This window comes from Benincasa hispida, chromosome 9 (assembly GCF_027475165.1).
Source record: "Benincasa hispida cultivar pf3 chromosome 9, pf3_genome.v1.1, whole genome shotgun sequence".
NCBI classification, from domain to species: domain Eukaryota; kingdom Viridiplantae; phylum Streptophyta; class Magnoliopsida; order Cucurbitales; family Cucurbitaceae; genus Benincasa; species Benincasa hispida.
The window spans coordinates 65,144,668-65,172,200 of record NC_143486.1 but is presented as its reverse complement, the minus strand read 5'-3'; the positions used below and the strand labels follow the sequence as shown (position 1 = coordinate 65,172,200).

At 31.8% G+C, this 27,533-nt stretch overlaps 2 protein-coding genes and 1 pseudogene across 4 annotated transcripts; all 3 read right to left on the bottom strand.

Annotated features, from left to right (window-relative positions):
• Positions 1–14,002: 14,002 nt before the first annotated feature.
• On the bottom strand, positions 14,003–15,055 carry LOC150034004 (uncharacterized; annotated as a pseudogene).
• Positions 15,056–18,008: 2,953 nt separating this feature from the next.
• LOC150034003 (uncharacterized) lies at positions 18,009–18,737 on the bottom strand. The gene has a single exon (XM_090317182.1). It carries the CDS (start codon positions 18,735–18,737, stop codon positions 18,009–18,011), a length of 729 nt encoding a protein of 242 aa, XP_090173308.1.
• A 6,421-nt stretch (positions 18,738–25,158) lies between these two features.
• On the bottom strand, positions 25,159–26,672 carry LOC120087052 (protein SHORT INTERNODES-like). Of its 3 annotated transcripts, XM_090318009.1 has the most exons (3): positions 25,848–26,672; positions 25,347–25,670; positions 25,159–25,274 (listed from the first exon to the last, which is right to left on the bottom strand). In XM_090318009.1, the coding sequence occupies exons 1-3, from the start codon at positions 26,413–26,415 to the stop codon at positions 25,270–25,272; spliced, it is 897 nt and encodes a 298-aa protein (XP_090174135.1). In that variant the 5' UTR covers positions 26,416–26,672; the 3' UTR covers positions 25,159–25,269. The 3 variants fall into 3 exon arrangements, with proteins under 3 accessions (XP_090174135.1, XP_038899824.1, XP_090174136.1); XM_039043896.2 differs by having other exon boundaries at positions 25,159–25,670; XM_090318010.1 differs by having other exon boundaries at positions 25,159–25,586.
• Positions 26,673–27,533: the final 861 nt, after the last annotated feature.

Genomic DNA, 27,533 nt, shown 5'->3' with positions numbered 1-27,533 from the left:
TAGGATTAGAAAAAATCCATATCCTAATCCTCCGAGGGCTAAATCTCATATCTAAATTCTTGTAGGATTAAAATAAACTCTAAATCAAATATCCTATAAATAGACCATTATGGCTTCATATGAGGTAAGTTAAACTTATGACTTCTTCATTCTTTAATTCTCTTACTGACTTAGGCATCAGAGCTCTTTTTCTTTGTTTTACAGGTCATCTCTTTCCAAAAATTACAAATTTACCATTAATGTCACGTGAAGGTCAAGTGCATTTTTCCTCGGCCAAAATTTGGCATCAACATGATATGTTAGATCGGGATTCAATTTCATGATGAAACAGAGGTCTACAGGGATGAAGAGACCATTCGGAGGTTGTATCATTTCATACATACAAATCAAAGGATTGCCTTCATAGACAGGAGTCCATAACCCACTCAGGATTGACATCGAGTTACCTATGGTCATCCTATGAAATGTTATTCTCTTCAATTAACAGTGTTATAAAGAGAGAACAAAACATTTCGTAGTCTGATCTTATACAAACTCTTTGTACAAGATACCCCCACTCACATATCTCCACATGAACGATTTGGATCAAATTGTTTGTAATATTTAAAACTGTTGTATCATTTACAAAGTGAGTTATATCCATAGTGCCACCAGGATAAGGCATCAAACCTTATCCATATATTGCAAACCTTTTAGATTATTGCTTGAACATGATCTACTTGTATGTCTTCCACATACTGTTCAAGCAATAGAACATGATCATGGATCTTAGTTTAGTGGATTGAGTTATGCATTCTAAATATTGAATAAAATACTGTTTATTTTATTAAATAAATAATTTTAATAAAAAATTACAAAATACAAAATCCACGAGATTTAAGACACTAAATCCAACAATCTCCCACTTGCCCTAGACAAGATGACTCATATCCCTTAGATCTAGACTCTTCAAGTGACCCTAAAAAACATTAGTCATGAAGGCCTTCGTAAATGGATTAGCAACATTCCGCTCCAAAGAAATCTTCATAATGACCACGACTCCCCGTTGCACAGTATAGGGTGACCAACATTGACATATTTGGAACCACTTCCAAGTTTGTAAAAAACATCCTGCACCAGACAACTTCTTTTGCAGCTTCATAAGTAGCTACATACTTTGCCTCCATTATAAAGTTAGCAATATAGTCTTGCTTGATGCTACGCCATACTATAGCCCCTTTGTTAAGAGTGAACACTGATTTTGATGTGGATTTCCTAAAATCCTTATCAGTCTGAAAATCAGAGTCAGGGTATCCTATAAGAATCAAATCCTTAGCACCATACACAAGCATATAGTTTCTCGTTCTCCTAATATACTTGAGAATAATTTTAACCGCCGTCTAGTGATCAAATCTTGTATTAGATTGATATTTATTGACTATTCCCATTGCATAGCATATATTCGGCCTAGTACACAACATGGCATACATAAGGCTACCTACTGTAGATGCATAGGAAATCTGTCTCATCTTCTCAACCTCTTAAGGTGTCTTAGAACACTGTTCCTTAGACAATATTATTCTATGTCTGAAAGGTAATAAACCCTTCTTGGAATTCTACAACGAATATTGGACAAGCATTTTGTCAATGTATGATGCCTAAAACAAAGCTAGGATTTTGTTCTTACGATCTCTAATAATCTAGATCCCTAGAACAAATTGTGCTTCATCCAAATATTTCATTAGAAATTAAGCAGCCAACCATTTTTAACATCAATCAATAAGTCTACATCATTTCCAATGAGTAAGATATCATCACATGCAATACTAAGAAAGTTACTGAACTGTTGACGATTTTCTTGTATACATAAGGTTCATCAACATTCTAGTCAAAGTCATAAGATTTGATCGTGGCATCGAATCTTATATTCCAAGATCGAGATGCTTGCTTCAATTCATAGATGGATTAATCAAGCTTGCAAACTTTCTGCTTTTGACCCCGAGCAACGAATCCCTCTGGTTGTTTCATGTAGATATTCTCATTAAGATTACCATTCAAAAAGATAGTATTGACGTCCATTTACCATATTTCATAGTCATAATATGTGGCAATAAATAAAATAATATGGATAGACTTTAACATGACAATAGGTGAGAAAGTTTCATTATAATTCACTTCCTCAACTTGGATATAACCCTTTACCACCAGTCTAACCTTAAAGGTTTGCACCTTTTCATCTACACCTCTTTTTATCTTGTAGATCCATTTACAACTTATAGATTTTACCCCATTAGGTTGATCTATAAGATCCCATACTTCATAGAAGTACATGGACTTCATGTCAAGATTCATGGCTTTAATCCATTCATCTTTGTTCGTTTCAACTTATCTTGATTTCCGTAATTTTGGAATAAAAAAGTAAAGCATCTGACTTCCAAGTTGTTGGATTGTATGTTCTAAAACTCGTAGTTTGTAATCTTTAAACTTATTCTATTTACAATAAAGTTGTTACTGAGGTTTATTCAATAAAGTTATTGAATATATGAATTACTTTTTTCGTTTTAAAAAGCCTTAAATTCAAGATTCATGGCTATAACATGAATACTTCGACTTTATGTAGTGGCATAAAAGTGAATCAAGTTCAAGTAGATAACCAGAACGATCTATAGTAGACGGATAAAGTTGGATACCTTATTCTGGGGACACTATTAGATTCAACCCACTTTCTATTTAGTACAAATAATGTGATCTTGAATTTTTCATGTGGAGACAAGCGAGTGGAGGCATCCTATGCAAAGAGTTTGTATAAGACTAGACCAAGAAATAAGTCACTCTTATTTTTTAACATTGTTTACTGTTTAAGACTGACTATTTCAAATCAATAACTTAGGTAACTTGACTTTAATCCTAAACTAACTACGAACTCCTGTTTATTCGGGATTATCCTTTGATTTACATGGGTAGAGTTGGCTCATTAGCGCCGACTCAATAAACTCCCCAATTTCAGAAGTAAGACCAGGTAGAAAGCTGGGGACATAGAGTGCAAGACATAATTCACTTCTACCCACTTTTAGGGATAGTAAACGGGTTGTTTTCTTAAGTGCTGACTGGGCCAAACCCTTTTATTGGCCTTATAAGAACTCACTTTGATGATTAGACCACAAACCAATTGTTCATTAGAAGATCAATGGCACTTAAGGAGCAAAATGTAATCTCGGAGGTAAAAAACTATTGACCCAACTGTTATTACGAACAAACCTCTGAAGGTCTGACTTACTGATTATGTTATATCAAGTGGACAGAAATATATCCACTGTGATGGAAGTACAACTACTAGACTTTAGGTTAAAGAATTAAGCCAGTTAATCTCGGATCATTGGCCCATGATCTGTAGATCCATTAGGTCCATTCACTAGCTTATATCAGATTAAACCTTAGAATAGTGTGACGTACGAGTTCGAAGTTTTTGAATTCGGTTTTGTGAAGTAAAGCATTGAATACATCTGATATATTTAACCTAATGTTTAATTATGAATTAAATATATATAGAGAGAGAAATATATATTTAAATAAGATTTGAAAATCGGAATTTTCTAAATAGGGTTTGAAAAATGGTCAATTAAGATTGATCGAGATTAGTGTGGTTTTAATTAATTGTTTAAATTAATTTTAAATTAAGAGGTCAAAATTGTTGACTAGGTCAAAATTGCAACAAAAGTCAAAATTATTAACTAGGTCAAAATTACAAGAAAAGTCAAAATTGAGATAAAGTCAAAATATTGACTTAGACTTTGAGAGTCAAAAAGTTAAATTATTGACTATGGACTTTGAGAATCAAAGTTGACCTTTGACCAAGTTAGTGGAAAGATACAAGTTTCATTTTAATGGGGAAAATCCAATATTTGTTTTTTAACACTATAAGAAAAACCACCTTTCTTGACATTTTCAATTTTAAATACTTGACGTTTTTATGAAAAAAATATCAAGAAATAGGTGATTTTAAAGAAAATAATATCAAGAATTGATTTTAAAAAATGGGGTTGTGCATTTTTCTTGGAAAAATACAATACTTGACATTTTAAAAATGTCAATTTCAATTAATGGTTTCTTGACGTTTTAAAAACGTCAAGAATACAAGGCAGCATTGCAACGCTGAAAAGTAGCGTTACAATACTACGTATTTTGACGGACAAATGGAAAACGTGCGCACCTCATGCACACATTGTTGCAATGCTATCAATACCATTGCAGCGCTACGGTTTTTCGTTTTCAGAACTTAATTTTCATTCTCCCTCTCAAACGAACCCGATCGACCACATTTTCATTCTCCCACTTTGCTACTACCCTAGCTTCCCTCTCAAATGAAGTCGACCAACTCCCTTCCATGGAAGCGTTCACGCTGCTGCCGCTCTTTTCTCCCTGTTGCCCAAGCTTTTTTATCTCCACAACTTCGCTTTGACTTCATCTCCATGGTTTCGTTTTCTTGCGCGCAACTTTCAGCCTCATCTTTGGTTTTTTGTATTTTAGAGATTCGTTTGATATTTTAGGGTTTGGAGTTTCGTATTTCAGAGACTCGACCTTCCTTTTTTTTTTGTATTTTAGATGTTCGTTAGGGTTCAAAGGATATTTTCATTTCGTCAACAACAAAGTTTACGTGTTGGGATTGATGTCCTAATTCTCCTGGAGTCTCGTTGTTTTGTAAAGATACACATTGTTTGATGAATAAAATAATTTTTATTTCATTCTGCCATTTACTCATATCCAATAAACAAAGCTTCTTGGTTATCTTATATGAACTTAAGCATGTATATGTGTTATACAAGTGGATCATGCCTTAAATGATAACCTAAATAGGTCTATAGTATAAGGATTAAGGTGGGATACCTGATCCTGGTGACACTACGATACACCCCGCTTTGTAGAGGTTTGCAAGTGTTGTAAACTACTACAGTAGATCCTGACCATTCATGTGGAGACATTCATGTTGAATGTAGTGGCCACAGCTTCTGTTTAGAAAAGAAGACTCAGTCATAGTAGGACTATGACTTATTTTCATTAGAGGGATCAATGGTACTTAAGGAGTTAAATGGAACTATGGGGGCATAAGGGTTATTGGTCCAACTGTACTTGCGAGCGATCTGTGAAGGGTTGTCGCACTTCTGATTGGTTAAGATGGACACATAATATATCTGTAGTAAGGAAAGCTCAGTTGTCAGTCTTTAGTGGAGTACCTGGTAGTTAACGGATGGTGGATCCCATGACTAAAGAGTTTAGTTAATTATTCACATACCGTTGGAGCTTCGAACTACATGTCCATAAGGTCCCCTTGGTAGCTCAATGGATTCAGTTGAGGATCAGTTCTTGGTTGATTTGAAATGTTCAAATTGACAAGAGTATTCGATTATACATGATATGATCTGTATGATGTACGAGATATATCTAGTGGAGGATTAATGTAAATGAGATTTACATTAAGTACCATGGAATAGAAAAAGAACTATGGTTTATATGTTTCATGAGATGAAATATTAAAACTATAGATTATAAATATATTATGGTATAATAGTTCTCATTTATATTTATAAAATATTAATTATTGGATAATTAAATCTTTTTCTATAATAACCAATTGAGTGGGAGGTTATTGATGACTCATGGTAACCGTGAGATAAAAGAAAAATTGTTTTCCTAATTTTAATAAGTTTTTGTCAAAATTGTTTTGGAGATTTTCTCTCAGAAAAGGATCTCACCAAAGTTGTCAAGTAAATATGGATTTACTAAACGACGACTTGAAAAAAGGTAAACAATCGTGTAGTATTTGTAGGCGACAGACACACAATTAAGCGATGAGCTAAACGGTCACTTAGTTTTTGCTAGATGATTGCTTAGCTTTCGCTAAACGATTGGGCATCGACCTATACGATACGTTTCAGCCATCTCCCACTTGCCTAATCGTGTACACGATTGTTGTTTCTTCCTTCTTCTACCTCAAACCAAGTCCACACAGAGCCCACCCTCTGGATTCTCACATCGAGAATACCAAGGTAGCCTTCTTGATGGTGTCATACTAAACTCGGCCCAATCGAGGTTCTGTGGAGGCTGTTTGTGGTGTTGGGGTGTTCGTGACCTAGGCGATCGCAGAGGACGAGTACGCGATGTTCGTCCTGTGTTGCGATCGTGTTGTTCGAGCGTTCTAGGTTGCTGTGTTTGAGCGTTCGTGATCAAGGAGCGTGGAGACGAGGCTACAAATGTGTGTAGAGATTTCTCTTCTTGATCATTTGTAGTTTTGATGCTGTAATTTTTGTAATGAATGGATAATCATTTGTTTATGTGTACGACTGTAATTTGTAATGTTCATACATGATTTTAATTTGGAATGATCTATTCCGCTGCTCATGGAAATCCTCGTGATCGATGTCCTTCATTGCGTCCCTTTGTTGTTTGCTTAAGGTTTTCCATCTGCACTAAGGTGAGTTTTATCTTAATTTTGTTTTTTTTTTTTTTTAATTTTTTGTTTAGTTTTAGATGCTTCTTATCTTCGTTTTGTTTCATATGAAATCGAATACATTCTCGATTTTGAATCCGAGATTCTGGTGGTGGTGATTTAATTATCTGATACACATCTTATAATCATTTACCTTGTTTCTTGATCGATGGATTTCGGATTGAATTTGTATCTGCAAATGAAGTGTGGAATTAGGAGGAGGAGATTTTTCATATCATTTGGTCAAAATCTGTCAATTTGGGGGTGAAGGAATATCCATCTTTCATACTCAGATTTTGGGAATTTTCCACCTGCTTACTCTGAAAAATAAATTAATTCGAATGCAATATGTACGATGTAGATAACAAAAAAAAAAAAAAAAAAAGGTTTTCTAATAATCACAAATTAATTCTATAATTAATTTTCTATAGCTCAGCCACAGTATGTATGTATTATGTAAAGTTTGAAAATTGACGCTTCCAAATTTGTGTCAGGTGCTCAAGAATTTGATATGATAGATTCCGAAAGTAACAACAAAATGTAGTCAAAATTAACAACTAGCAATGCGACTCCAAAACTTAATGTATGGTTCGAGAAGACTAAAAATTACTCATTATTCATGCACATGGTTTTCATAATTTCCATCACAACTCTAAAGTCTTAACCAGCGGTAAAAAAAATCCCCATCGACCTTTTTGTGCAGAAAATGGGGTTGAAGCTAGAGGATAATTCCTAGGTGTTCTGTTGTTCAAAGTCTTTATTCAAAAGGTTTACTAAAGAAAAAAATTAAGCATTACCACTATATTATTTCCTGCAGAAAAGGCTTTCTTGGAGAGGTATGTGACTAAATTTGCTGAACATGTTACTTGGTTGTCACAATTGTATGCTGGAGAGATCAAAGTTTTTAATGTTTAACTTCAAATTCTATCTTTTGTCCTTGATTCATTCATTGTTATGGGCCATTTCTGGGCAAAATTCTAACATATTAGCTTAATATTTAATTAATCTGACCCAACCATAATTGACATCATTGTTGTTTGTTGATACATTCCATCCAAAAGAAGCATATCAAATCCTCCACCAAGATCATCTCTTTGATTTGATAAATTACTTGCTGATTGAACTAAAGTTGTTTTCCAATCTTGTGAATCATCATTAAATGCTTGCCATGGTAATGTTTTTACCGAAGAAGAATCAGGAACTGGACCCATCAAATGATGCTAATGCTAATTTATCAGCATTTTCTTCCCTTATCATTGCATGTTCTTCACCAAGGTTTAACAAATCAACCATTAGAGGATTTTCATCCTTCTTAATTATATCTTTAATTTTATTCTCTTCTTCTTTCACTTCTATGGCTTAATTTCTTCCTCTTTGAAATCCTCAGGTGGTGGAAGTGCTTTAATTGAATTCATATCTTCTATTTCTTCTTCTTATTTTTTTTTTACTTCCTCTGTTACTTTCAATTGAAGTAGATTTTTTCCTCTGCCTGTTTGGCATTGAGCTAAGGCAGATTTGTCTTTGACGAATTCATCCATTACTTCAAGTTTTTTAGGAGTAATTTTTTCAACTTCAAGATATTCAGAAGAACGAGCAATTCCAATTTGTTGAGTGATTAGGTTTGATTTGGTGCTTGTTGTGTGATTAAAATATGTTTTTTAAGCATTTCTTTTGTGTTCAAAGTATGTTTGGAGCTTATCTATGTGATTGAAATTTGATTTTGAGTCATGAAGTTTCTTGGTTTGAGGCATGAAATTTCGAAGTTAGGGCTTGATTTTCTTGGTTTGAGACATGAACTTTCAAAGTTAGGGCTTGATTATTTTAGTTTGAGGCTTGAATTTTCAAAGTTAGGGTTTAATCTCTCATGTATATTCTTGAATCTCATAATAAACTCTTGTTTCATATTTTTCTTGAATGAGATTGAATTTTAGAGAACTTGCCAAAGTTGGGATTGCCACTTTAATTCAATGTTTTGCCAAAGTTGGGATTGCCACTTTAATTCAATGTTTTGCCAAAGTTAGGGCTTTAATTTTAGATAACTTGCAAGAACTTGCAACTTTTCTTTAATTAAATGCTTGCCAAAATTGGATATGTCAATGTGTCTAATTTGTTAGGGCTTTATGAACTAAGTAATGCTTTGCCAAACTTGTGTTCAATTTTTAGTTATTGGAATTAATATATGTTTAGCATATTAGTGTTGAGATTGGTGTCTTAATTCTTCTGGTGGTCTCGTAGTTTATAAATATTTTGTACACACATTGTTATTAATAAAATAAGTATTATTTTATTTGCATTTACTCATATCTAATAAACTAAGATTCTTGGTTATTTCATGTAACTTAAGCATGTATGTGAGACATACAAGTGGATCATGCCTAAAGTAATAACCTAAATGATCTGTAATATAAGGATAAAGGAGGGGTACCTTATCCTTGTGTTACTATGGATACGACCCGCTTTGTAGATATTTACAAGTGTTGTAAAGTGCTACAAATTGTCTGATCTTGACCATTCATGTGGAGACATGCGAGCGGGGGTGTCCTATACAAAGAGTTTGTATAAGACTGGACCACGAGATGACTAGTCTCTTTATATAATACCGTTGATAATTGAGACTTACATTTCACTAAAATGGCCATAGGTGACATTACCTTAATCCTGAGTGAGTTGTGAACTTCTGCCTATAAGGGCGGTCCTTTGATTAGTATGGGTGAGAGTGACCAGATTGTCAACTCAATAAGCCTACCTATTTAGAGATTCGTTTGATTGGAGAGCTGGGAACTCAGCTACACAAGACGGAATTCACTCCTTCCCTAAAGCAGGGGTAAGTAGATAAATTGCTCTCTTAAGGGCTGATTCCGGGTCTTGAACATAGTGATCACACCCTCTCTTTGGAAGAGAGGACTCAGTCATAGTAGGACTATGACTTATTGTTCATTAGGGGAACTAGTGCTACTTAAGGAGTTAGATGTAACTGCAGGGGCAAAATAGTAAATTGACCCAATTGTACTTACAAGGGATTTATGAAAGGTTATCGCACTGTTGATTGGTCATATGAACACAGAAATATATCTGTAGTGAGAAGAGTGTAGCTATCGGTCTTTAGTAGAGTGCCCGACAGTTAACGGATGGTGGATCTCGTGACTAAAGAGTTTAGTCAGTTATTCACATACTGTTGGTAGCTCAATGGGTCCAAGTTGAGAATCAGATTTTGGGTTGATTTGAAGTGTTTAAATTAACAAGAGAAAATTCAATTATATGTGGTATAATTGATATGATGTATTAGATACATTAATTTGAGGAATTAATATAAATATGATTTATATTAAGTACCATAAAATAGAAAAAGAACTATGGTTTATATGTTTCATATGATGAAATATTAAAACTATAGATTATAAATATAATATGATGGTTATCATGTTTATTTATAATATATTAATTATATGATAATTAATTCTTTTTCTCTAATAGCCGTTTTGAGTGGGAGGTTATTGGAAGTTTTGTGGTAACTGTGAGATAAAAGAAAAATTGTTTTCCAAAATTAGTAGTTGAATGATTTGGAAAATTCTCATGAAAAAGGCTATCAAGTAAAAAGAGTTTTTACTAAACGACAGCCATTGAGAGCATACACGATCTTTTAAAGAGTTGACTATACGATAGTTAATCATTGATCATTGCTACACGATCGAGTAGAAAAGTCTACACAATAGGTTTTCGTTTGCTAAAGGATCAAGTACATCGTCTATACGATAGACAGTGTTCATATCTCTCATTTACTCGACCATATACCTCTTATCTTTCTCAATCCAAGATCACACAGAGGCCACAACTCCTGGATTCTCACACTGAGAATACCAAGGTAACACTTGTGGTGGTGTTCTACATCCATTTGTGAATCGAGTTGGACTCGGTTGGGTTCGAGGAGCATTCAGATGTTCATGGAGGTTGTGCTCTGTTCATTGCGTTCAAGTGCTACTTTGGATGCATTGGAGACTGATCGAGGGATACTTGAAGAATAGTTCTTCAAAGGTACGCATACTCTATCCTTTATATCCTCTTGTAGCATGTTGGAATTTCTGTTTATGCATAATCTATATGTTTCTGGGTAGATTGTGATTATTGTTCATTCTGAATGGAATTTGGAACGATCCACTTTTGCTGCTCATGGAGATCTCTGTTTTAGATTTACTTCAATTAGAGCATGTGCACACCTTGGGTTCAATTTTTTTAGATATGTCAATGTGTTTTTTTGTTTTAGTGTCCTCTATAAGTTGGGAGCACTGAATGTGTATACTACATCATGAGGTATATAAGGGATTTTGTGACCAAGAGAAACATTGTCATCTCATATTTGGTATGTTATCGTTATTTCGACATTTCATATAGTAGAGGAAAAAATAGATCCATTATAATATTTGGCTTTTATGTTTATAGATTGATATAAGGAACCTGTACTCACAAATCGAGTTAGACGAGGTGCAAATAGAGTTGGCTGAATTTTTGGGTTACCACATATGATCATAGTTGGTCATTTTATATGTGTTTGTTCCGGTTGGATTTACTTCATATCCATATAGGTGTAATATCTTTTGGTATTGTTCAAATATGCACTAGGGGGATGGGGGATAGTGTTGTTATATAGGTAGATGTTTTGGAAATGTATTTTTTGAAACTGTTCATATTAGGTTGACTGTTAGAATTATGTTCCTTATATTGTTTTGAAAGTGTCCAAATGGGTTGACTGTTAGAATTATGTTCTCTAGGTTGTCTATTGATAATGTTAAAGAAGTTAAGTTTTTATAAAGAGATATTGGTGGTTTTTGGTTGATATATAAGTTTGTCAATGAATGTATATTGTTTATTTGATTGATGAATGTATGTCATATATATACCAAATGTGGTTGTTGGATCAAAATACAAGAAGAATTATAGACAAAAAGGTCAACATTTGTAGATTTTTCTAAACAAATCACAAGCAAATTTCTTGACTTTTTTCCTTGTCAAGATTATAGATATTCTTGACATGTTTAAGAGGTCAAGAACTCTCATGTTCTTGAAATTTCTAACATGTCAAGTAGGATATATCTTGACGTTTTTCCATTGTCAAATCAACAAAATTTCTTGACATTTTTCTTTGTAAAAAACGCCCATATTCTTGACATTTCAAACATATCAAGTGTCTGTATTTTTTGACATTTTTTAAATGTCAAATTAACAAAATTTCTTGACTTTTTTTCTTGTCAAGAACGCTCATATTCTTAACATTTCAAACATGTCAAGTATCAGTGTTTCTTGACATTTTTTTAAATGTCAAGTGTCACTTTTCTTGACGTTTTTAAAACGTCAAGAAAATCGAAATTCTTGGCACTAGATTCCTTGACATTTTTAAAAACGTCAAGAAAAGTCATTCTTGATATTTAAAAAACGTAAAAAAACACTGTTTTTTTATAGTGTAAATTTCAAAATTATTGCTAGGTGTTAATCCCAATTGAAGACACTAATCCCACTTAAGAATTACGGAATTTTGAGTGTCAACTTTTCATTAACTCAAATTTGCATGATTTGCATGATTTTGCCAATAAATAAAATAGTTCTATCAAGTTTAAGCATCTTGGCAATTTTGGAATTTCATGAGTATTTCAAAAAATCTAAACCTATCTCTCTCTCAAACCCTTATCCATTTTCTCTCTAAATTGGTCACTCACGTGGTCTACGAACCATTGTTGTGAAGAATTGATAAAAAAAAAAAAATAATAATAAATAAATAAAGAAGGATTTAGGCTACAAAGGTTGTAAACAATCTTTTTTTCTTTTTTTTTCTTTGGTTTCAAATAGCATGCATATTTCTATAAATTAACCTAATTAGGTACTTGTGATTTAAATTACTTCTGCTCATTAATCGTTAACTCCATCACACATGACATCAACAATAAATTTGTAAAGGCTCTGATGCCTTAGTCGGAGAATTAAAGAATGAAGAAGTCAGAAATTTAACTTACCTCATATGAAGCCATAATGGTCTATTTATAGGGGATTTGATCATAGGTTTATTTTAATCCTACTAAAATTTAGGTATGAGATTTAACCTTCCTAAGATTAGGATATGCATTTTTCCTAATCCCAAACAAGCTAGATTAAATCTTATCTTATCTAATTTTATCTTCATTTTGATTCTATTTTATCTTGGTTTTCGACTTTACTCTATCTGGGCAAAATTCACCCACGACATATCCAATTCTTGAACTCGTATCTTTGGCATGAGTGATGATATGGTTAGATGGTAGCTCGCTTGCTTCTAATGGAATCTTCAGCGTTAAAACTTTTAAAGGACACATTACCAACAATTCATCTCCTAGTACCAATTTTGGATGTAAACTACCTCTAGTCTTCCACAATGCCAAAGAAGTGTAAATTCTTCATATGAACCATTTTAGACAAGGGTCTGAACACTTTGGATAAATATCAAGCTCTCGATTCCCTTTCTACATCTTAATGATCCTAATTGTTGAGTCTTATGCAAAAAAAACATATTGCGGTGATGGATAATTTGTTCATTGTGGATACTCTTCATCAATATTGGATCGACACAATGAAATGGCTTCTGTCCTCAATTATTGGACTTTCATATTGATCATCTGATACATTGGTCAACTCTAAAAAAAATCCTTTAGAGCAATCGTATAGCTACTTTGTTATGGTGCATATGGCTTGAGCGTAACAAAAGAACCTTTCAAAATATTGAAAAGCCTTTTCCTAATCATTCACTACTACAAAAACAGTGTTTATTGACATTTTTTAAATGTCAAGAATGACTTTTCTTGATGTTTTTTAAAACATCAAGGAAACCAGTGTCAAGAATGTCGATTTTCTTGACGTTTTAAAAATGTCAAGAAAAGTGACACTTGACATTTAAAAACGTCAAGAAACACATACACTTGACATGTTTGAAATGTCGAGAATATGGGCGTTCTTGACAAGGAAAAAACGTCAAGAAATTTTGTGAATTTGGCATTTAAAAAACGTAAAGAAATTTGCTTGTGATTTTTTAAGAAAAATCTACAATGTTGATGTTTTTACCTATAATTGCTTCTGTATTTTGATCCAACAATCACATTTGGTATATATGACATACATTCATTAATCAAATAAACAATATACACACATTGACAAACTTATATATTAACAAAAAACTATAAATATCTCTTTATAAAAACTTAACTTCTTTAACATTGTCAATAGTATGACCTAAGGAATATATTTCTAACAGTCAGCCTATATGAACACTTCCAAAACAATATAAGGAACATAATTCTAATAGTCAACCCAATATGAACAGTTTCCAAAAATACATTTCCAAAACTTCTATCAACAAAACCATCCATCTACCCACATATGTACCAATCAAAAACTATCCCCCTACCCCACCCCCGCGTGTATATTTAAACAATACCAAAAGATATTTACACCTATATGGATAGGAAGTAAATCCAGAAATTGATCAACCGGAACAAACACATCCGAAATGACCAACCATGATCACATGTAGCAACCTAAAAATTCAGCCAACTCTATCTGCACCTCATCTAACTTGATTTGTGAGTATGTTTCCTTGTATCAATCTATAAACATAAAAGCCAAATATTATAATGGATTCTATTTTTTCCTATGCTATTTGAAATGTCAAAATGACGATAACATACGAAATCTGAGATGACAATGCTTCTTTTGGTCACAATATCTCTCATATATCTCATGTTGTAGTATCCACATTCGGTGCTCCCAACTTGTAGAGGATACTACAGAGAAAAAACCAGTAAATAAGAATAAAGTAATCCTTACGCACTAGATGTCTACTTAATATGATAAATAAGTAATCATTGTTAATTTATACTTAACTTTACTGTTCTCCATATGTTTTGCTTTCGACTTTTTTTAATATTCTTTTGAGATTGAAATATCGCAATTGCCCTATTTGTCATGGAATAACCATAAATTATTCTAAAATAAAGTACACTTTAAAACAAACACTACACATGAAAAAGGTTAACATACGTGTCGGTTATATATCTTATATTTACCTGTGATGTTGTCCTTATTGAGTCTAGGTAGTACACAGTATCATCGTATGCATTTATAGTAAGTAGTGCCCAATGACCACTAGTTAATAAAATATAATTAGTATTTTTATTGCTAATGAAAATGGATAAAAACAAAACGTGTTTTAACTCACCCAGGATTAAAAGGAGCAAGAACTATTTGGTTTGCTTCTGAGACCATCAGTCTACTGCACAGGTTTCGAGTTTTAACTTCTTGAGAGTTATGTCCAGAGGAAATGAAAGATGGATCTACAAAAGTGTATTGTGAACTTTCTTTTGAATCAATAAAGGATGAGTGCAAGTACCTACAAAAGATTTATAACATAAATATAGACGACCAAAATTGGAAAGAAACATGAGAACTAAAGTCTACAAAAGTAATAACATTACTTATGCCATGTAAGCCACCAAAGTCATTGTCTTTCTTGACTTCATCCATGTTACAAAAGTTAATTACGTCCTCTTGCAAGACACAACTCTTTCGATTGATGCCAAAAAGTCCAATTGAAAGTTGTAAAGAAATACTAGACTCTCAATTTATTGCTTATGTAGCTTATCGCCTAGACCTTTTTGAAGAAGGTTCTGTTACTAACATGTTGACTTCCATTGTGGGTAATTTATTTGGATTCAAGGCTCTGTGTGCTCTCAACATATCTAAGAGTGAATTTCAAAGATACCAGAAGAATCGATGTTGAGTCACTAACTTCTTTTTTCTTAGTCATTTCCATTGAAGATTTCTCCTAATACAGCAAAATCATAGCAATAAAGTATATAAAGTCAAAAAATTAGACATTTGATGAACGTAATTGATTTTATTAGTGTCATTTACCTTAAAGATTTTCAAATTTTCTGCATTGCAATTTACATTCACCTTTATCTAGTCTCTTCGTTTCTCTGGGGACTTAATCTCTTCCACTTTAATCTTCTCTTTCTGTTTCTTTTCATATGCAGTCTTCATCTTGTCTTTTTATTTATCTTGAGATTTGATCTCATCTGCCAAAAATTTCTTGGAGCAACTTCCATGTCCAAAAAATGCTGTAAAAGATGACATTTGAAGACGAATTTCTAATTCTCTAACACGTTGACGAAGTGCTTTATTCTCACTTATAATTTTCTTGTTTTCATCCTTCCCATGTTTTGATTTTCACTTCACTGTATGAAAGTAAGCCGTTGGAGTAACAAAACCACCAACCTTATGCATACGCCCGTGCCTTTCTTAAGTACCCAAAGCTTGTGTTAAGATATCATTGGGAGAGTGATGTTTGTGGCACAATGGATCTTATAATTAAGCTATATGTCATATGCTTCATGCAAATTTAATACTTGTCTTACTATTCGATTGACGACTTCTTGAATATCTTCATTTTTGTATTCTCCTTTCTTATTAACTCGAGCCTTCTTCTACAGGTTAACTCGATTGAAATTACTTTCATTTGAAGATACTTTCTTCCACATTCAAATGAAGAAAAAATTAGATATTGTGATAAATTTAGGAATCATGAGAACATATACTAAATTCTTATGATCTCCTCGACAAGGTTAGCATAATCTTTCCTTGAAATTCGATGATTGTATTTTTTTTCTTAGATCGACGTTCTTGTTGCAAGCGTTTTTTTCCTATACAAACATAATAATTATTAGTAGGGAATGACATAAAAAAATATTTATAAAATTAAATTAATAATTTACCTGAAAACTGAAACTTTACACACAATCTCGATCTTACAAAATCTTCCTAATGACTTTGATCAATAAATGAATACTTTTCTAGTGGATTTATTAGAAGTTGAGGTTCATCTTTAAATTGCATAATGTATTTTGTTGTTAACCAATTCTTAAACTAACGAAAAGCTATGCCTGCAGTTTTCATAATGTTCTTTCTAGATCTTGTATCAATTACAAAGGTGGCCTAAACATTGACAAGTTAATGAAAATATTACATATACATCTACAATATTATCAAGAATAAAAAGTTGAATATATATACCTCAACTGTATTATATATCTTATCTTTCAACTCAGTAAGCACGCATTTCCAAGATGTATATATAATAGGTACATGATAATGCGTAGAGGACCCAATGAAAGACTTTAACTTAGCTCCATTTTCACCAATGGGTACGTCATCTTCATTGCATTCCACAAACTTCTTTTCTCACGCACTCCTAATACGTGTTACATCAAACATAATAATAGCTCCCCGTTCTCTCTTCTTTTGATTGGTGGTTTCATTTAACCTAACAACTACTATTTCTTTGTCACCAAGCTCTAAGTCTCCGTGACCCACTGTACTATGTTCCATCTGGTGTATAAATAAAAAACTGCAATCAAATTTAAGAAACAATTAGAATTATATACATATTAATCAAACAAAAAATAAAATGTGATTGATAAAACACAGTTTTTCCTCCTTTGTAAGAGTATAACACGCGAGAGGAATGAAGATTTTTTTGTCACTACTAATAGGTGCAAACTCTGGTCGAATTTTTAAATGAACTAAATCACGTCTAGCATTCAATCCATCCTTACTTTTCTCTGGAATATCAAGAAGCGTACCTAAGATATTCATGCAAACATTTTTTCAATGTGCTTCACATCTAAACAATGCCTAATATGAAGATCTTTCCAGTATGGCAGCTGAAAAAAAGAAGAGAACCTATTCCAACAAATCTTTGAACTTTCTTTCGTGGTTTATTTTTTATTGTTCTTCTTTCCTTTTGGGAAACTCAATATCTTTGATTTTTAAATATATAGCCTCCCTAGACAGTGGTTCTGGAATTGTCCCAAATTCCTTTTAACTGTTAAATGACTTTTTTTGTGTGGTATGGATGATTCCGTGCTAAAAATCTTCGATGTCCAAGGTATGCCATTTTTTTCCCCATATTCCAATCTTATAGAAGACTATTATTGTCTCCATAAATTGGACACGCCTTATACCCTTTCACACAACATCCACTTAGGTTACCATATGCAAAAAAATCGTTGATTGTCCACAACAAAAATGACCATAAGTTCAATAGTTCTTCTCGATAAGCATCATAACATTCAACACCACTTTTCCATAAAAATTTTTAATTCTTCAATTAGTGGTGCTAAATATGTGTCAATGTCGTCCCCTGATTGTTTTTTACCCGAAATTAACGTTGTACTTTCTTTTCATACACAACCATGATTATAATTAACCATCACTACAGGCCAACAACTATATTTAGAACTTATTTCACCATGTGGATTTACTTCATCGGTTGACAATGCTAAACGAAGATTCCTAGGTTCAGAACCGAAGTCTGACCATTTAGAGTCTACTAACTTCTAAGCCAGAGAGTCTGTTGGATGTCGTAACTAACCATCTACAATTCTTTCATCAACGTACCAAGTCAAGTTTTTAGCACAATCAATACTTCTAAAAAGCCTTTTGAATTGTAGAATTGGTAGAAAGTATCATATCACTTTTGAAGGTATTTGCTTTTTCCCACATTTTGTATCCTTCCCGTTTTTCCACTTGATTCACCACATTCAGGACATCCAGCTGCATCTGCATATTTTTTTCTATACAAACAATAATCATTAGGGCATGCATAAATCTTCTCATATTTCATTCCTAGTGCACCTAAAGTTTTCTTTGCTTCATACATTAAATTTGGGAGTCTATTGCTAGTGGACAAAATTTCCTTTAAGGTTTTGAGTAGTTCTAAAAAACTAGTATCACTCCATCCATATCTAACTTTTAAATTATACAATTTGACTAATGTAGACAACTTAGTGTATTTTTTGCACCCTTCGTATAATGGTTTTTCAGTATCATTAAGCAACTTCTTAAATCCATTCGGATCTCTTGAATATTCCTCGTGGGCAACTTCAACTATTTCTTTTAAACTTCCAACATCAGTCTCTTCATACATATGGGTGTCAAACTTAGAAGATTCTTCACAAAATGATGAGTTAGGAAGTTTTTTCCCATGCCAAAACCAAATTTTATAACTTTCATCAATCCCATTGATATAAAAATGATCTCTAATATCCTTGCTACTATGCTTTTCACAATTCCCACATTTCAAACAAGGACAACGAATATAAGAGCTATTTGTATTAGAAAAATCAAGTTTTATGAAGTTTTTCACACCCAATTCATTATCTTCGGATAATCTACTCTTGTGCATCCATGATTTATCCATGATTGTAAATCTAGTACAAAAAGATGATAAACAATTATCAACTTCAAAAAACAAGTTATAGAAAACAAACAAGTTTCCAATACCTACATCTTGTTATTTCTAGCTCTACAACATTCCAACCTCACGAAAGTAAGACAAATCCGAGAACCTCAAGGCAAATCAAAGAACAAAGACAAACACATCTAAATAAATTGAACCCAAGGTGTAATCGAACCTCAAAAAATTGAACCTAAGGTGTGCAATGCTCTAATGTGCTAAACATATATTAATTCCAATAACTAAAAAATGAACCCAAGTTTGGAAAGCATTACTTAGTTCATAAAGCCCTAACAAATTAGACACATTGACATATCTAACTTTGGCAAATATTTAATTAAAGAAAAGTGGAAGTTCTTGCAAGTTCTCTAAAATTAAAGCCCTAACTTTGCCAAAGCATTGAATTAAAGTGGCAATCCCAACTTTGGCAAATTCTCTAAAATTCAATCTCATTCAAGAACATATGAAACAAGAGTTTATTATGAGATTCAAGAATATACATGATAGATTAAACCCTAATTTTGAAAGTTAAAGCCTCAAACAAAAAAAATCAAGCCCTAACTTTGAAACTTCGTGCCTCAAACCAGAAAATCAAGCCCTAACTTTGAAACTTCATGCTTCAAACTAAGAAAATCAAGAATTAAACCTAATCTACACAAGATTAAGCCTAATCTAAACAAGAAAAACAAGATTAAGCCTAATCAAACTAAGAAAATCAAGACTTAAACCCAATCTAAACAAGAAAATCAAGATAAGCTCTACTTTGAAAGTTCATGCCTCAAATCTACTTACATCAAAGAAGATTCTCTTCAAGATTGATGGAATAACAAAGATGCATCAAAGGGAAGTGAAAACGAAGAAGATTTCGAGTGTATTACGAATAAAATCGACTAAATCCGTTGGAATTTCTTTTAAATTTGTCTGATAACATTGCAATGCTACTAAAAGAGCGTTGCAACGCTGTTGAAGAGCGCGCAATTTTCTAGTCAAAACCCGTAGCGTTGCAACGCTATTGAGAGTATTGTAATGTTGTGTGCCTAAGGCACAAGTTTTTCATTTTTCCATCAGAATACGTAGCATTGCAATGCTATTTTTTAGCGTTGCAATGCTACCCTGTATATTCCACAATTCTTGACGTTTTTTAGAACATCAAGTACTGTATTGAACTTGACATTTTTAGAACGTCAAGTACTGTATTTTCTAGGAAAAATGCACAACCCCTACTTTTTAAAATCAATTCTGGATTTTTTTCTTTAAAATCACCTATTTCTTGACATTTTTTCCCATAAAAATGTTAAGTATTTAAAATTTCAAACATAAAAAAAGGTGGTTGTTCTTGTAGTGATTTATGGGATGAGATCATCTCCTTGGCAACCCTTTGGAGCACCAAATTCATTCTTTTTTTTATAATTATAATGTCTCTACTATCGCATTAAACTAGAAGGCTTTTCTCTAGCTTTTATTATATTTTTATATTTAAACTCTCCTCTAGCTCTTTATGTACATATCGAATTATATCCGTGATCTTTTATGAATTCATCGCTTCTAGATCCAAGGTATGATGAGAGCGCTACGGATGTGCAAGCCTAGTTGAGATATCCCAACGGATCTCTTGATCTCTATTTCTACTAGTATATTCTTAAAAAAATTCTTCTCATTAATAGGTTAAAGTTAATGATATTTCATTGATATTTTTACTATATTCCATTAATATATTTAGATATAATGAAATGTCAATTCTCAAGTCAATAATAAATTTAAAAATATAAAAATATTGATAAAAAAATTATTAACGTTAATATAGATCACTAACATAAGACATATATTTTTAACCAAGAGATTAGAATCTCTATTCAAAAGCTCAAATCTTGGCATGGGCTCCCAACGATTAACAGGAGACAGAAGCATAAACAAATTACACTATTTGTAAAAGTTATGTTTATTGACCATAATAGGGATGGAAGGATTTGTATTTGATGGTAGTGATGTGAAAAGGCTGGAAATCCACAAAAGCATCCGGATTTTGATTCGTTGAGGAAAAAAGAGACTTAGGACTGCAACTGCCTAAAGTAAGAATGAAAGAATAAAATTAAGAGTGACAAGAAGTTGCTATTTTATAGGGCTTATTAGCACAGTGTAGTGGTTGGAACAATACGGCCTCTAGTTTTTCAATTTCACTCCTAGCCTCTCTGAGAACTCTCTCTCTCCCTATATATATTGTATTGTAGTGTAACGTGTGTGACCATCTACTAGCTTTGTTTTACTAGGGTATTGACCTTTTTTTTTAATAGAAATTAAGATCCAAACACTACAACATCATTTCAAATAATCGTCGCATTTATTTTACATCTTAAATTGCATCTAACAATCTAAGGGACTGTTTGTTGAATTGTAATGAAATTGGAATGTAATGTAATCCAAAATTCATGTTTGGATTCAGCGTTTTTGGTATGAATTCTAATATCAAATTCATTCTGTTCTCATAGTTTTCAATCTAATCCTCTTTTCCACCGTTTTAACGCTTCATGATTCCATTTTCATTCCGCCCTTGATTCTGCATGCATTCCACCCTATCGTATTCCAAATAATCTTGATTACATTCCAGATTCTCAAACAGCTCCTAATAGATTTTTGGTAGTTTTGAAATACACTTATAAAAGGTTTAGGGTATAATAAATGTATCGCAACTTTTGAGCTATTTTATGAAGATGTTTGTTCCTTAAATTTCAACACTCACGTGTACCTCCTCTTTACTATAACATTTCAGTCGTGATTCGTTGGAACCTTATTTCTGTATCGAGAGACAACGCCACTTTAAAAAGAAGAGAAAAAATTGTGGAAGCAGAGCTCAAATTTGTGACAATGGCATCACCTTAGTAACCATTTGGTATACTAGGGATCGAAACTCTTTGTTTTTGCTAATTATAGTTCTGTGTCCATTGCTCTTAACTAACGTGCTTTTATTAACTGATATGCTTTTATGTACATGTAGTTGTGTCTTTAGCTATCTTGTATATGTCTCACATATAATTTAATAAATATTTTTCTTTTAAAAGAAATATTGCAATTTAGCCTAAAATAACTATTCTCATTTATAAAATTTAAGTCTCTTTTCAACTTCAGATCCTCAACGTGGTTGACTTCAAAGAAACATAAACTTCCATTTGAAAATTAAGCAAAAAAAAAAAAATTAATTAATTAAAGATAAAAAAAATTCAAGAATAATGTATTTTTTAAAAGTAATGACAAAAATATGATACATAGAAAATAAATTACAAAAATAAGGTGGAAGGAAAAAGTATTGACAAAAATAGGGTAGCAGAATCGTGTATCCGATACACAATTTTTGTTAAACCTTCGTGTCAGCATATGACCATGCTACCAAACTCGTGGACTGGTCCACGAGTTTCGTATTTTTATTATTATTTTTTATTGTTTTTTGATTTAAGTGGATATAAAGTGGAACAAAAGGTGCTCAACGACATCGAAAGCGGCTCAAAAGCTCCTTAATTTATGGCTAGAAATTGATTCAATTTTTCCTTTGAAAATTTAAATTTCATAGTAAAAGATTCTCTGAAAATACAAAAAAAATACTAAAAAGAAAAAAAAAAGAAATAGAAGTTGGAGAAAATTTGAAAAAAAAATAGATTTAGTCTTAATTCGTGGCTAGAAATTTGATTTAATTTTTATTTTATCGTAAGCCTTTAAAATTTTGAATTTTACATAAAAAAAATTCTCCAAAAATACAAAAAAATACTATAAAAAAGAAGACAGAAGTTGGGAGAAAATGTGAAAAAAAAAAAAATAGACTTAGCCTTAATCAGTGGCTAGAAATTCGATTTAATTTTTATTTTACCGTAGGTCTTTAAAAATTTAAATTTCACAATAAAAGATTCTCCGAAAATGCAAAAAACACTAAAAATAAAAGAAGACAGAAGTTGGGGAAAATGTAAAAAAAAAAAATAGATCTAGCCTTAACTAGAAATCTGATTCAATTTTTATTTTACTATAGCCTTTAAAAATTTGAATTTTACAGTAAAAGATTATCTGAAAATACAAAAAGAAAACACTAAAAAAATAAGAGAAGAAGACAGAAATTGGGTGAAAATGTGAAAAAAAAAAAAAAAAAAAGATTTAGCCTCAATTCATGGACAGGGTACACGACTTATTTGCTGACTCAAAACTCGTAGGACCTCGTTCACGATTTCACAATCCTATTTTTGTCAATAATTTTAAATCATCCCTATTTTTGTCAATAAATATTAAAATAATATTATTTTTTTTAAAAAAAATTCTCTATTTCGTAATGACTTTGAAATTGCCCGATCTTAGTTCCTTCTCACAATCATATTGGAAAACTAATTGTGAACGAACTAGTAATTGGCTAAAAATTCTTCAAGCATTTAAAATCAATTGTTACGATTGTGATTAACTTAATAATAATAGTTAAAAAAACAAAAATTCAATTAAAAAAGATGGAAAGTCAGGTTAATATAAACATCGATCATATATTAATCATAAAAACTAAAATTCTCAAGGACAACCGTATCCCGCAATAAGTATAATCTCCGTAATAAAAAACTGAATAAAAAATCTAAAAAGAATAAATAAATCAAAAGCATTAATTGTACTATTTATTTATTTAACAAAAAACAAAAACTTAAAAATGGCCAGTGTCTTACAACTACATAAAAGGGTAAAATAAGAACTTCCATAGTGTTCTATTAGCAGAAACCAATCATGAGACGGTACGGACAATAGAAGACAGTAGTGTATGAAAAGAAAACAATCACTTTTTTGTTGTTTTTAAGACATAAAATTCGACAAATTATTTAAATAAAAAGCATATATTATAGAGAATGGAGATGCAGCTAAATCGATTAATTAGCAGCTAATCATAACACGTGTACAAAAACAGTGGCGCAGTCAGCCGACTGCAGAAAGAAGCATTAAAACACTAATCCACATCACTTCAGTGTCACCTACAAATCTTTCCAAATACAAAGATAGATCACAAACACTTGCATAAATAATAGTTTATTCATTACCTTATTATTATAACTAGCCCAGCTGAACATATATAGTTGAATTAATTTATACATATACTTTAGAAAGAAAACGAAAATCAGAGCTTTGAAATGTAAGCCCCAATTAAAATTTAAATCTAAAAATTTAAATTTGAAGGTATGTTTGATAATCGTTGATTTTTTTAAAAAAAGTTTATAAATCTTGTTTTACTTATAACTCTTTGTTCTATTATCTACTTTAAAAAATTATTTTCAAAGTTTTGAAAAGTTTATTTTTTTTTCTTTTAGAATTCAACTAAATATTCAAATGTTACATTCAAAAAGATGAGAATTATTAAAAAAAAATCATGAAAATATAACACAGTTTCAAAAACTAAAATCTAATGGCGGTTTTATAATAATTTTATTTTTAAGTTTCTATTTTCGAAATTTATGTTTGCTTTCTCATCAATTTCATATTATGATTTTCATGTTTCACATACTTGAGTTCTTAGTAAAATTCTAAAAGTTAACAAAAAAGAAGATTTTTAAAATATGGATAAAAAATGTAACAAAAAAAAAAAAAAAAAAAGATTATAAGTAAAAATAGTGTTTAAAACTAAAAAATCAAATGCTAATCAAACTTTACTCTAAGAACAATATTTAAGTACATCTTTAGTTATATATATCGTTTTGCATTTCATTCCAGCTACATAATAAAGAAAAATTTAAAAATATATTAAAAGAAAAAATTTTCACATGGCAAACTGCACTTAAGCAATTATAGGTGTGTTTGGATTACATTTTCAAGTGTTTAATTTAAAAAATAAGTCATTTTGAAAGAAATTAGAGTGTATAGCAACCATCTAAAACAACTTTTCAAGTATATTTTAATCCATTTTTATAAAAAATATTTAGCATCCAAACACTCAAAAATACCTGCCTATAGGATGGTATTGCCTCAATAAGAAGTTGGTAAATAAAAATGAATTTTTTAAAAAATACTTTTTTATTCCTTAAATCAAACGAGATGCTAAGTAAATTTTTTTAAAAAAATAAAAATAAAATAGTTTCAGCTATGTACCCATTTTCTAAAATGGGAGGATTTGAATGTGTTTTTTGGGTGGGTAAACCAAGACGTAATCTAGTTGACCATGTTTTGTTTCCTCCCGGCAACCCTGGCCGATAAAACTGCATAAAGCAACTTCGAGTTCCACACCCACAACACTACAATATTTCATCAATCTCTCTCTTTTTTTCTAGCGCCGCTTCAGCCGCACAAACAGTAGTACTCACATCCAAAACATTCGCCTTTTCGACTTTATATTCAACCATACATTAATTAATTTATCAATTATGATATGGTAACGAACCCAAAATAATGCAACGCATTAGGCTCCATATTCAATCTCGATTATCACCAAACTTAACTCAGTACATAAAATAAACTAAAATACACATCATCTTGTTTTGATTCCTCTCCAATGTCTTCATCCTACACATATCATAAAACCAATCAGGAGTTCACCCCCTTTCTATGTTCTAGACGAAGTGAAAAATTGAGTACCGTTGTTGAATGTGTTGATTTGGATGGGATACAACGAAGACTCCACAAATGGGGCGGATTGGTTAACTCTCCCACCACCATTGGACGATGCTCCGATCACCAAATCCAGCCCTTCCCCGCTGTCTTCTCTGTCACCGCCGTTGCTTAAATTTTGACTACTTTCTGGACCTTGGTCGTAAAGAATTCCTTTAAACATATGCCCACCAATGTTCACAGTCGTTTGATATGCTAATTCTTCTTCTACATTGTCAATCGCACTAACTTTGACGCACCGAAAAACAGCTGACGAATTGAATTCACTTTGAAAATTTCCAAGTTCTAACCCTAATTTCCCAAATATTAAAAGAAATTAAACAAAAAAGCAATTTAATTCATACTGATCAAGTCATTCCAACACCCCACCCACCCCCAGAACTTTGTTCAATTTAGAAAAGAAATAATAAATAAATTTATCATAATCCATCCATTTAAATTTATGAATTTAGTTAAAAGAGTATTTACCTGAAGTGATAGTAGGAGTAAGAGATGGTTGATTTTCTCTATGACTTTTGTGAATAGTCTGAGCCGACAACTGATCTGCTCTCAATTGTTGGTGACGTTGTTGTTCGCGTTCCCTACGTTTGGCAGCTGGAACCCAAGTACTTTTGACATGAGTTTGACAATGAAACCCTCGGCTCTTACAACAAGTTCTACATCTCAAGTGGGAACAATCTTTCTTAGCTTGATTGCCACAATCTTGACAATTGATCCCACCGCCACCTCCTCCCGATCCTCCTCCATGTCTCATCATCGTAAACCCTGATCTTGAAACAAAGTCATGATCAGAGGCGTTGATCATGAAGTTCGTTGTCGTTGGACTAGGCTCGACTCCAAAGGAAATGTAATTCTCGACATTTTGTTGTGGAGGATGATGGTTGTGAGCATAGTGTGGCCGTATCTGCAAGCCTTTGGAGTAGATCTCTTGGTTATTGGTTGATCTATTGTATAAAAACAATTGTTGTTCTGATCTTCCTCTTTGGTTTTCTGGATCCTCCACTGGCTTCCGATCTAAATAGAATAGCTCCGTCATGATTTCTATGACTTAATATTGTTTATCTTCCCCGATTCGGCCATATATATATCACAAATAAATGCACTCCCCAAAGAACAAATTCTAGGGTTTTTTGGTGAAATTTGTCATTCTTTTTTTCTTTAGGGCAAAAGTGAAAGAAAAAGAGGAAAGAAAGAGGGTAGCAGTTATTATTGGATTTGCAATAATGGAGTGGAATTTGGAAGATGGCCTGCTAAGGCCGTCCTGCTAAGTACTTGGATCTCTCTCTCTCTCAATTACTCACACTCTATAAAATACAAGGGAATTTATTTTTAGAAAAATACTCTTTTCTATCGCTTGGGTTTTGAGTATATATATTTGATTTCTACCCTTTCAAAATTTATACCCTCTAGACTTCGTTTAATAATTATTTGTTTTATTATTTTTATCTTGAAAATTAAGTCTATAAATACTATTCCAACCTTCAATTTTTTCTTTTCTTATCTACTTTTTATCAATAATTTAAAAAACAAATTTAAATTTTGAAAACTAAAAAAGTTGTTTTTAAAAAGTTGCTTTTGTTTTTTGAATTTGACTAAAAATTCAAGCATTGTACTTAAGAAATATGAAAACTATTATAAGAAATTGAGAGAAAATAGACTTAATTTTCAAAAATCAAAACAAAAAACGAAATAGTTACCAAACGGGATCAACTTTCAATTTTGTATTTTGATTATTCATTTCATAATATTTGGGGGTCGCAAAAATAAATCTCTGACCTCATAGAAGCTTTGTGTTGTTTAAGTCATGCTATTTTAGCAAATTTTATTTGTATTTGGTTCTTAAATTTTTAAATGATACTTTTTCATTCTTAAATTTTGAATTTGGTTTTCAATCCGTCTTAGGTTTCACTTTATTTTTAAATTTTTACTCTCAAAGTTTCACAAATTATCACTTTTTTTTCATTAGTCTAAAATAACTAAGACATAAGTTTCTTTAATTACTTTTAAATTAATAAAAAAATCAACTGAATTATGATTAATTTGATTCTTTTAAGTTAACTAATAGATTAACACCAAATATTGAAAATGAGTTTTTAGTGAAAATTCACGAGCAAAAAGTGTAAATCTTATAACATATAAACCAAATTCAAATAA

What these genes read in the sequence shown, in the direction of transcription:
- LOC150034003 (XM_090317182.1), bottom strand. Translation starts at nt 18,737, where the DNA reads ATGGATAAATCATGGATGCACAAGAGTAGATTATCCGAAGATAATGAA.
- LOC120087052 (XM_039043896.2), bottom strand. Translation starts at nt 26,415, where the DNA reads ATGACGGAGCTATTCTATTTAGATCGGAAGCCAGTGGAGGATCCAGAA. An exon ending in TACTCCTACTATCACTTCAG is followed by an intron (nt 25,671 to 25,847) that starts GTAAATACTCTT and finishes TTGGGAAATTAG; the next exon opens with GGTTAGAACTTGGAAATTTT.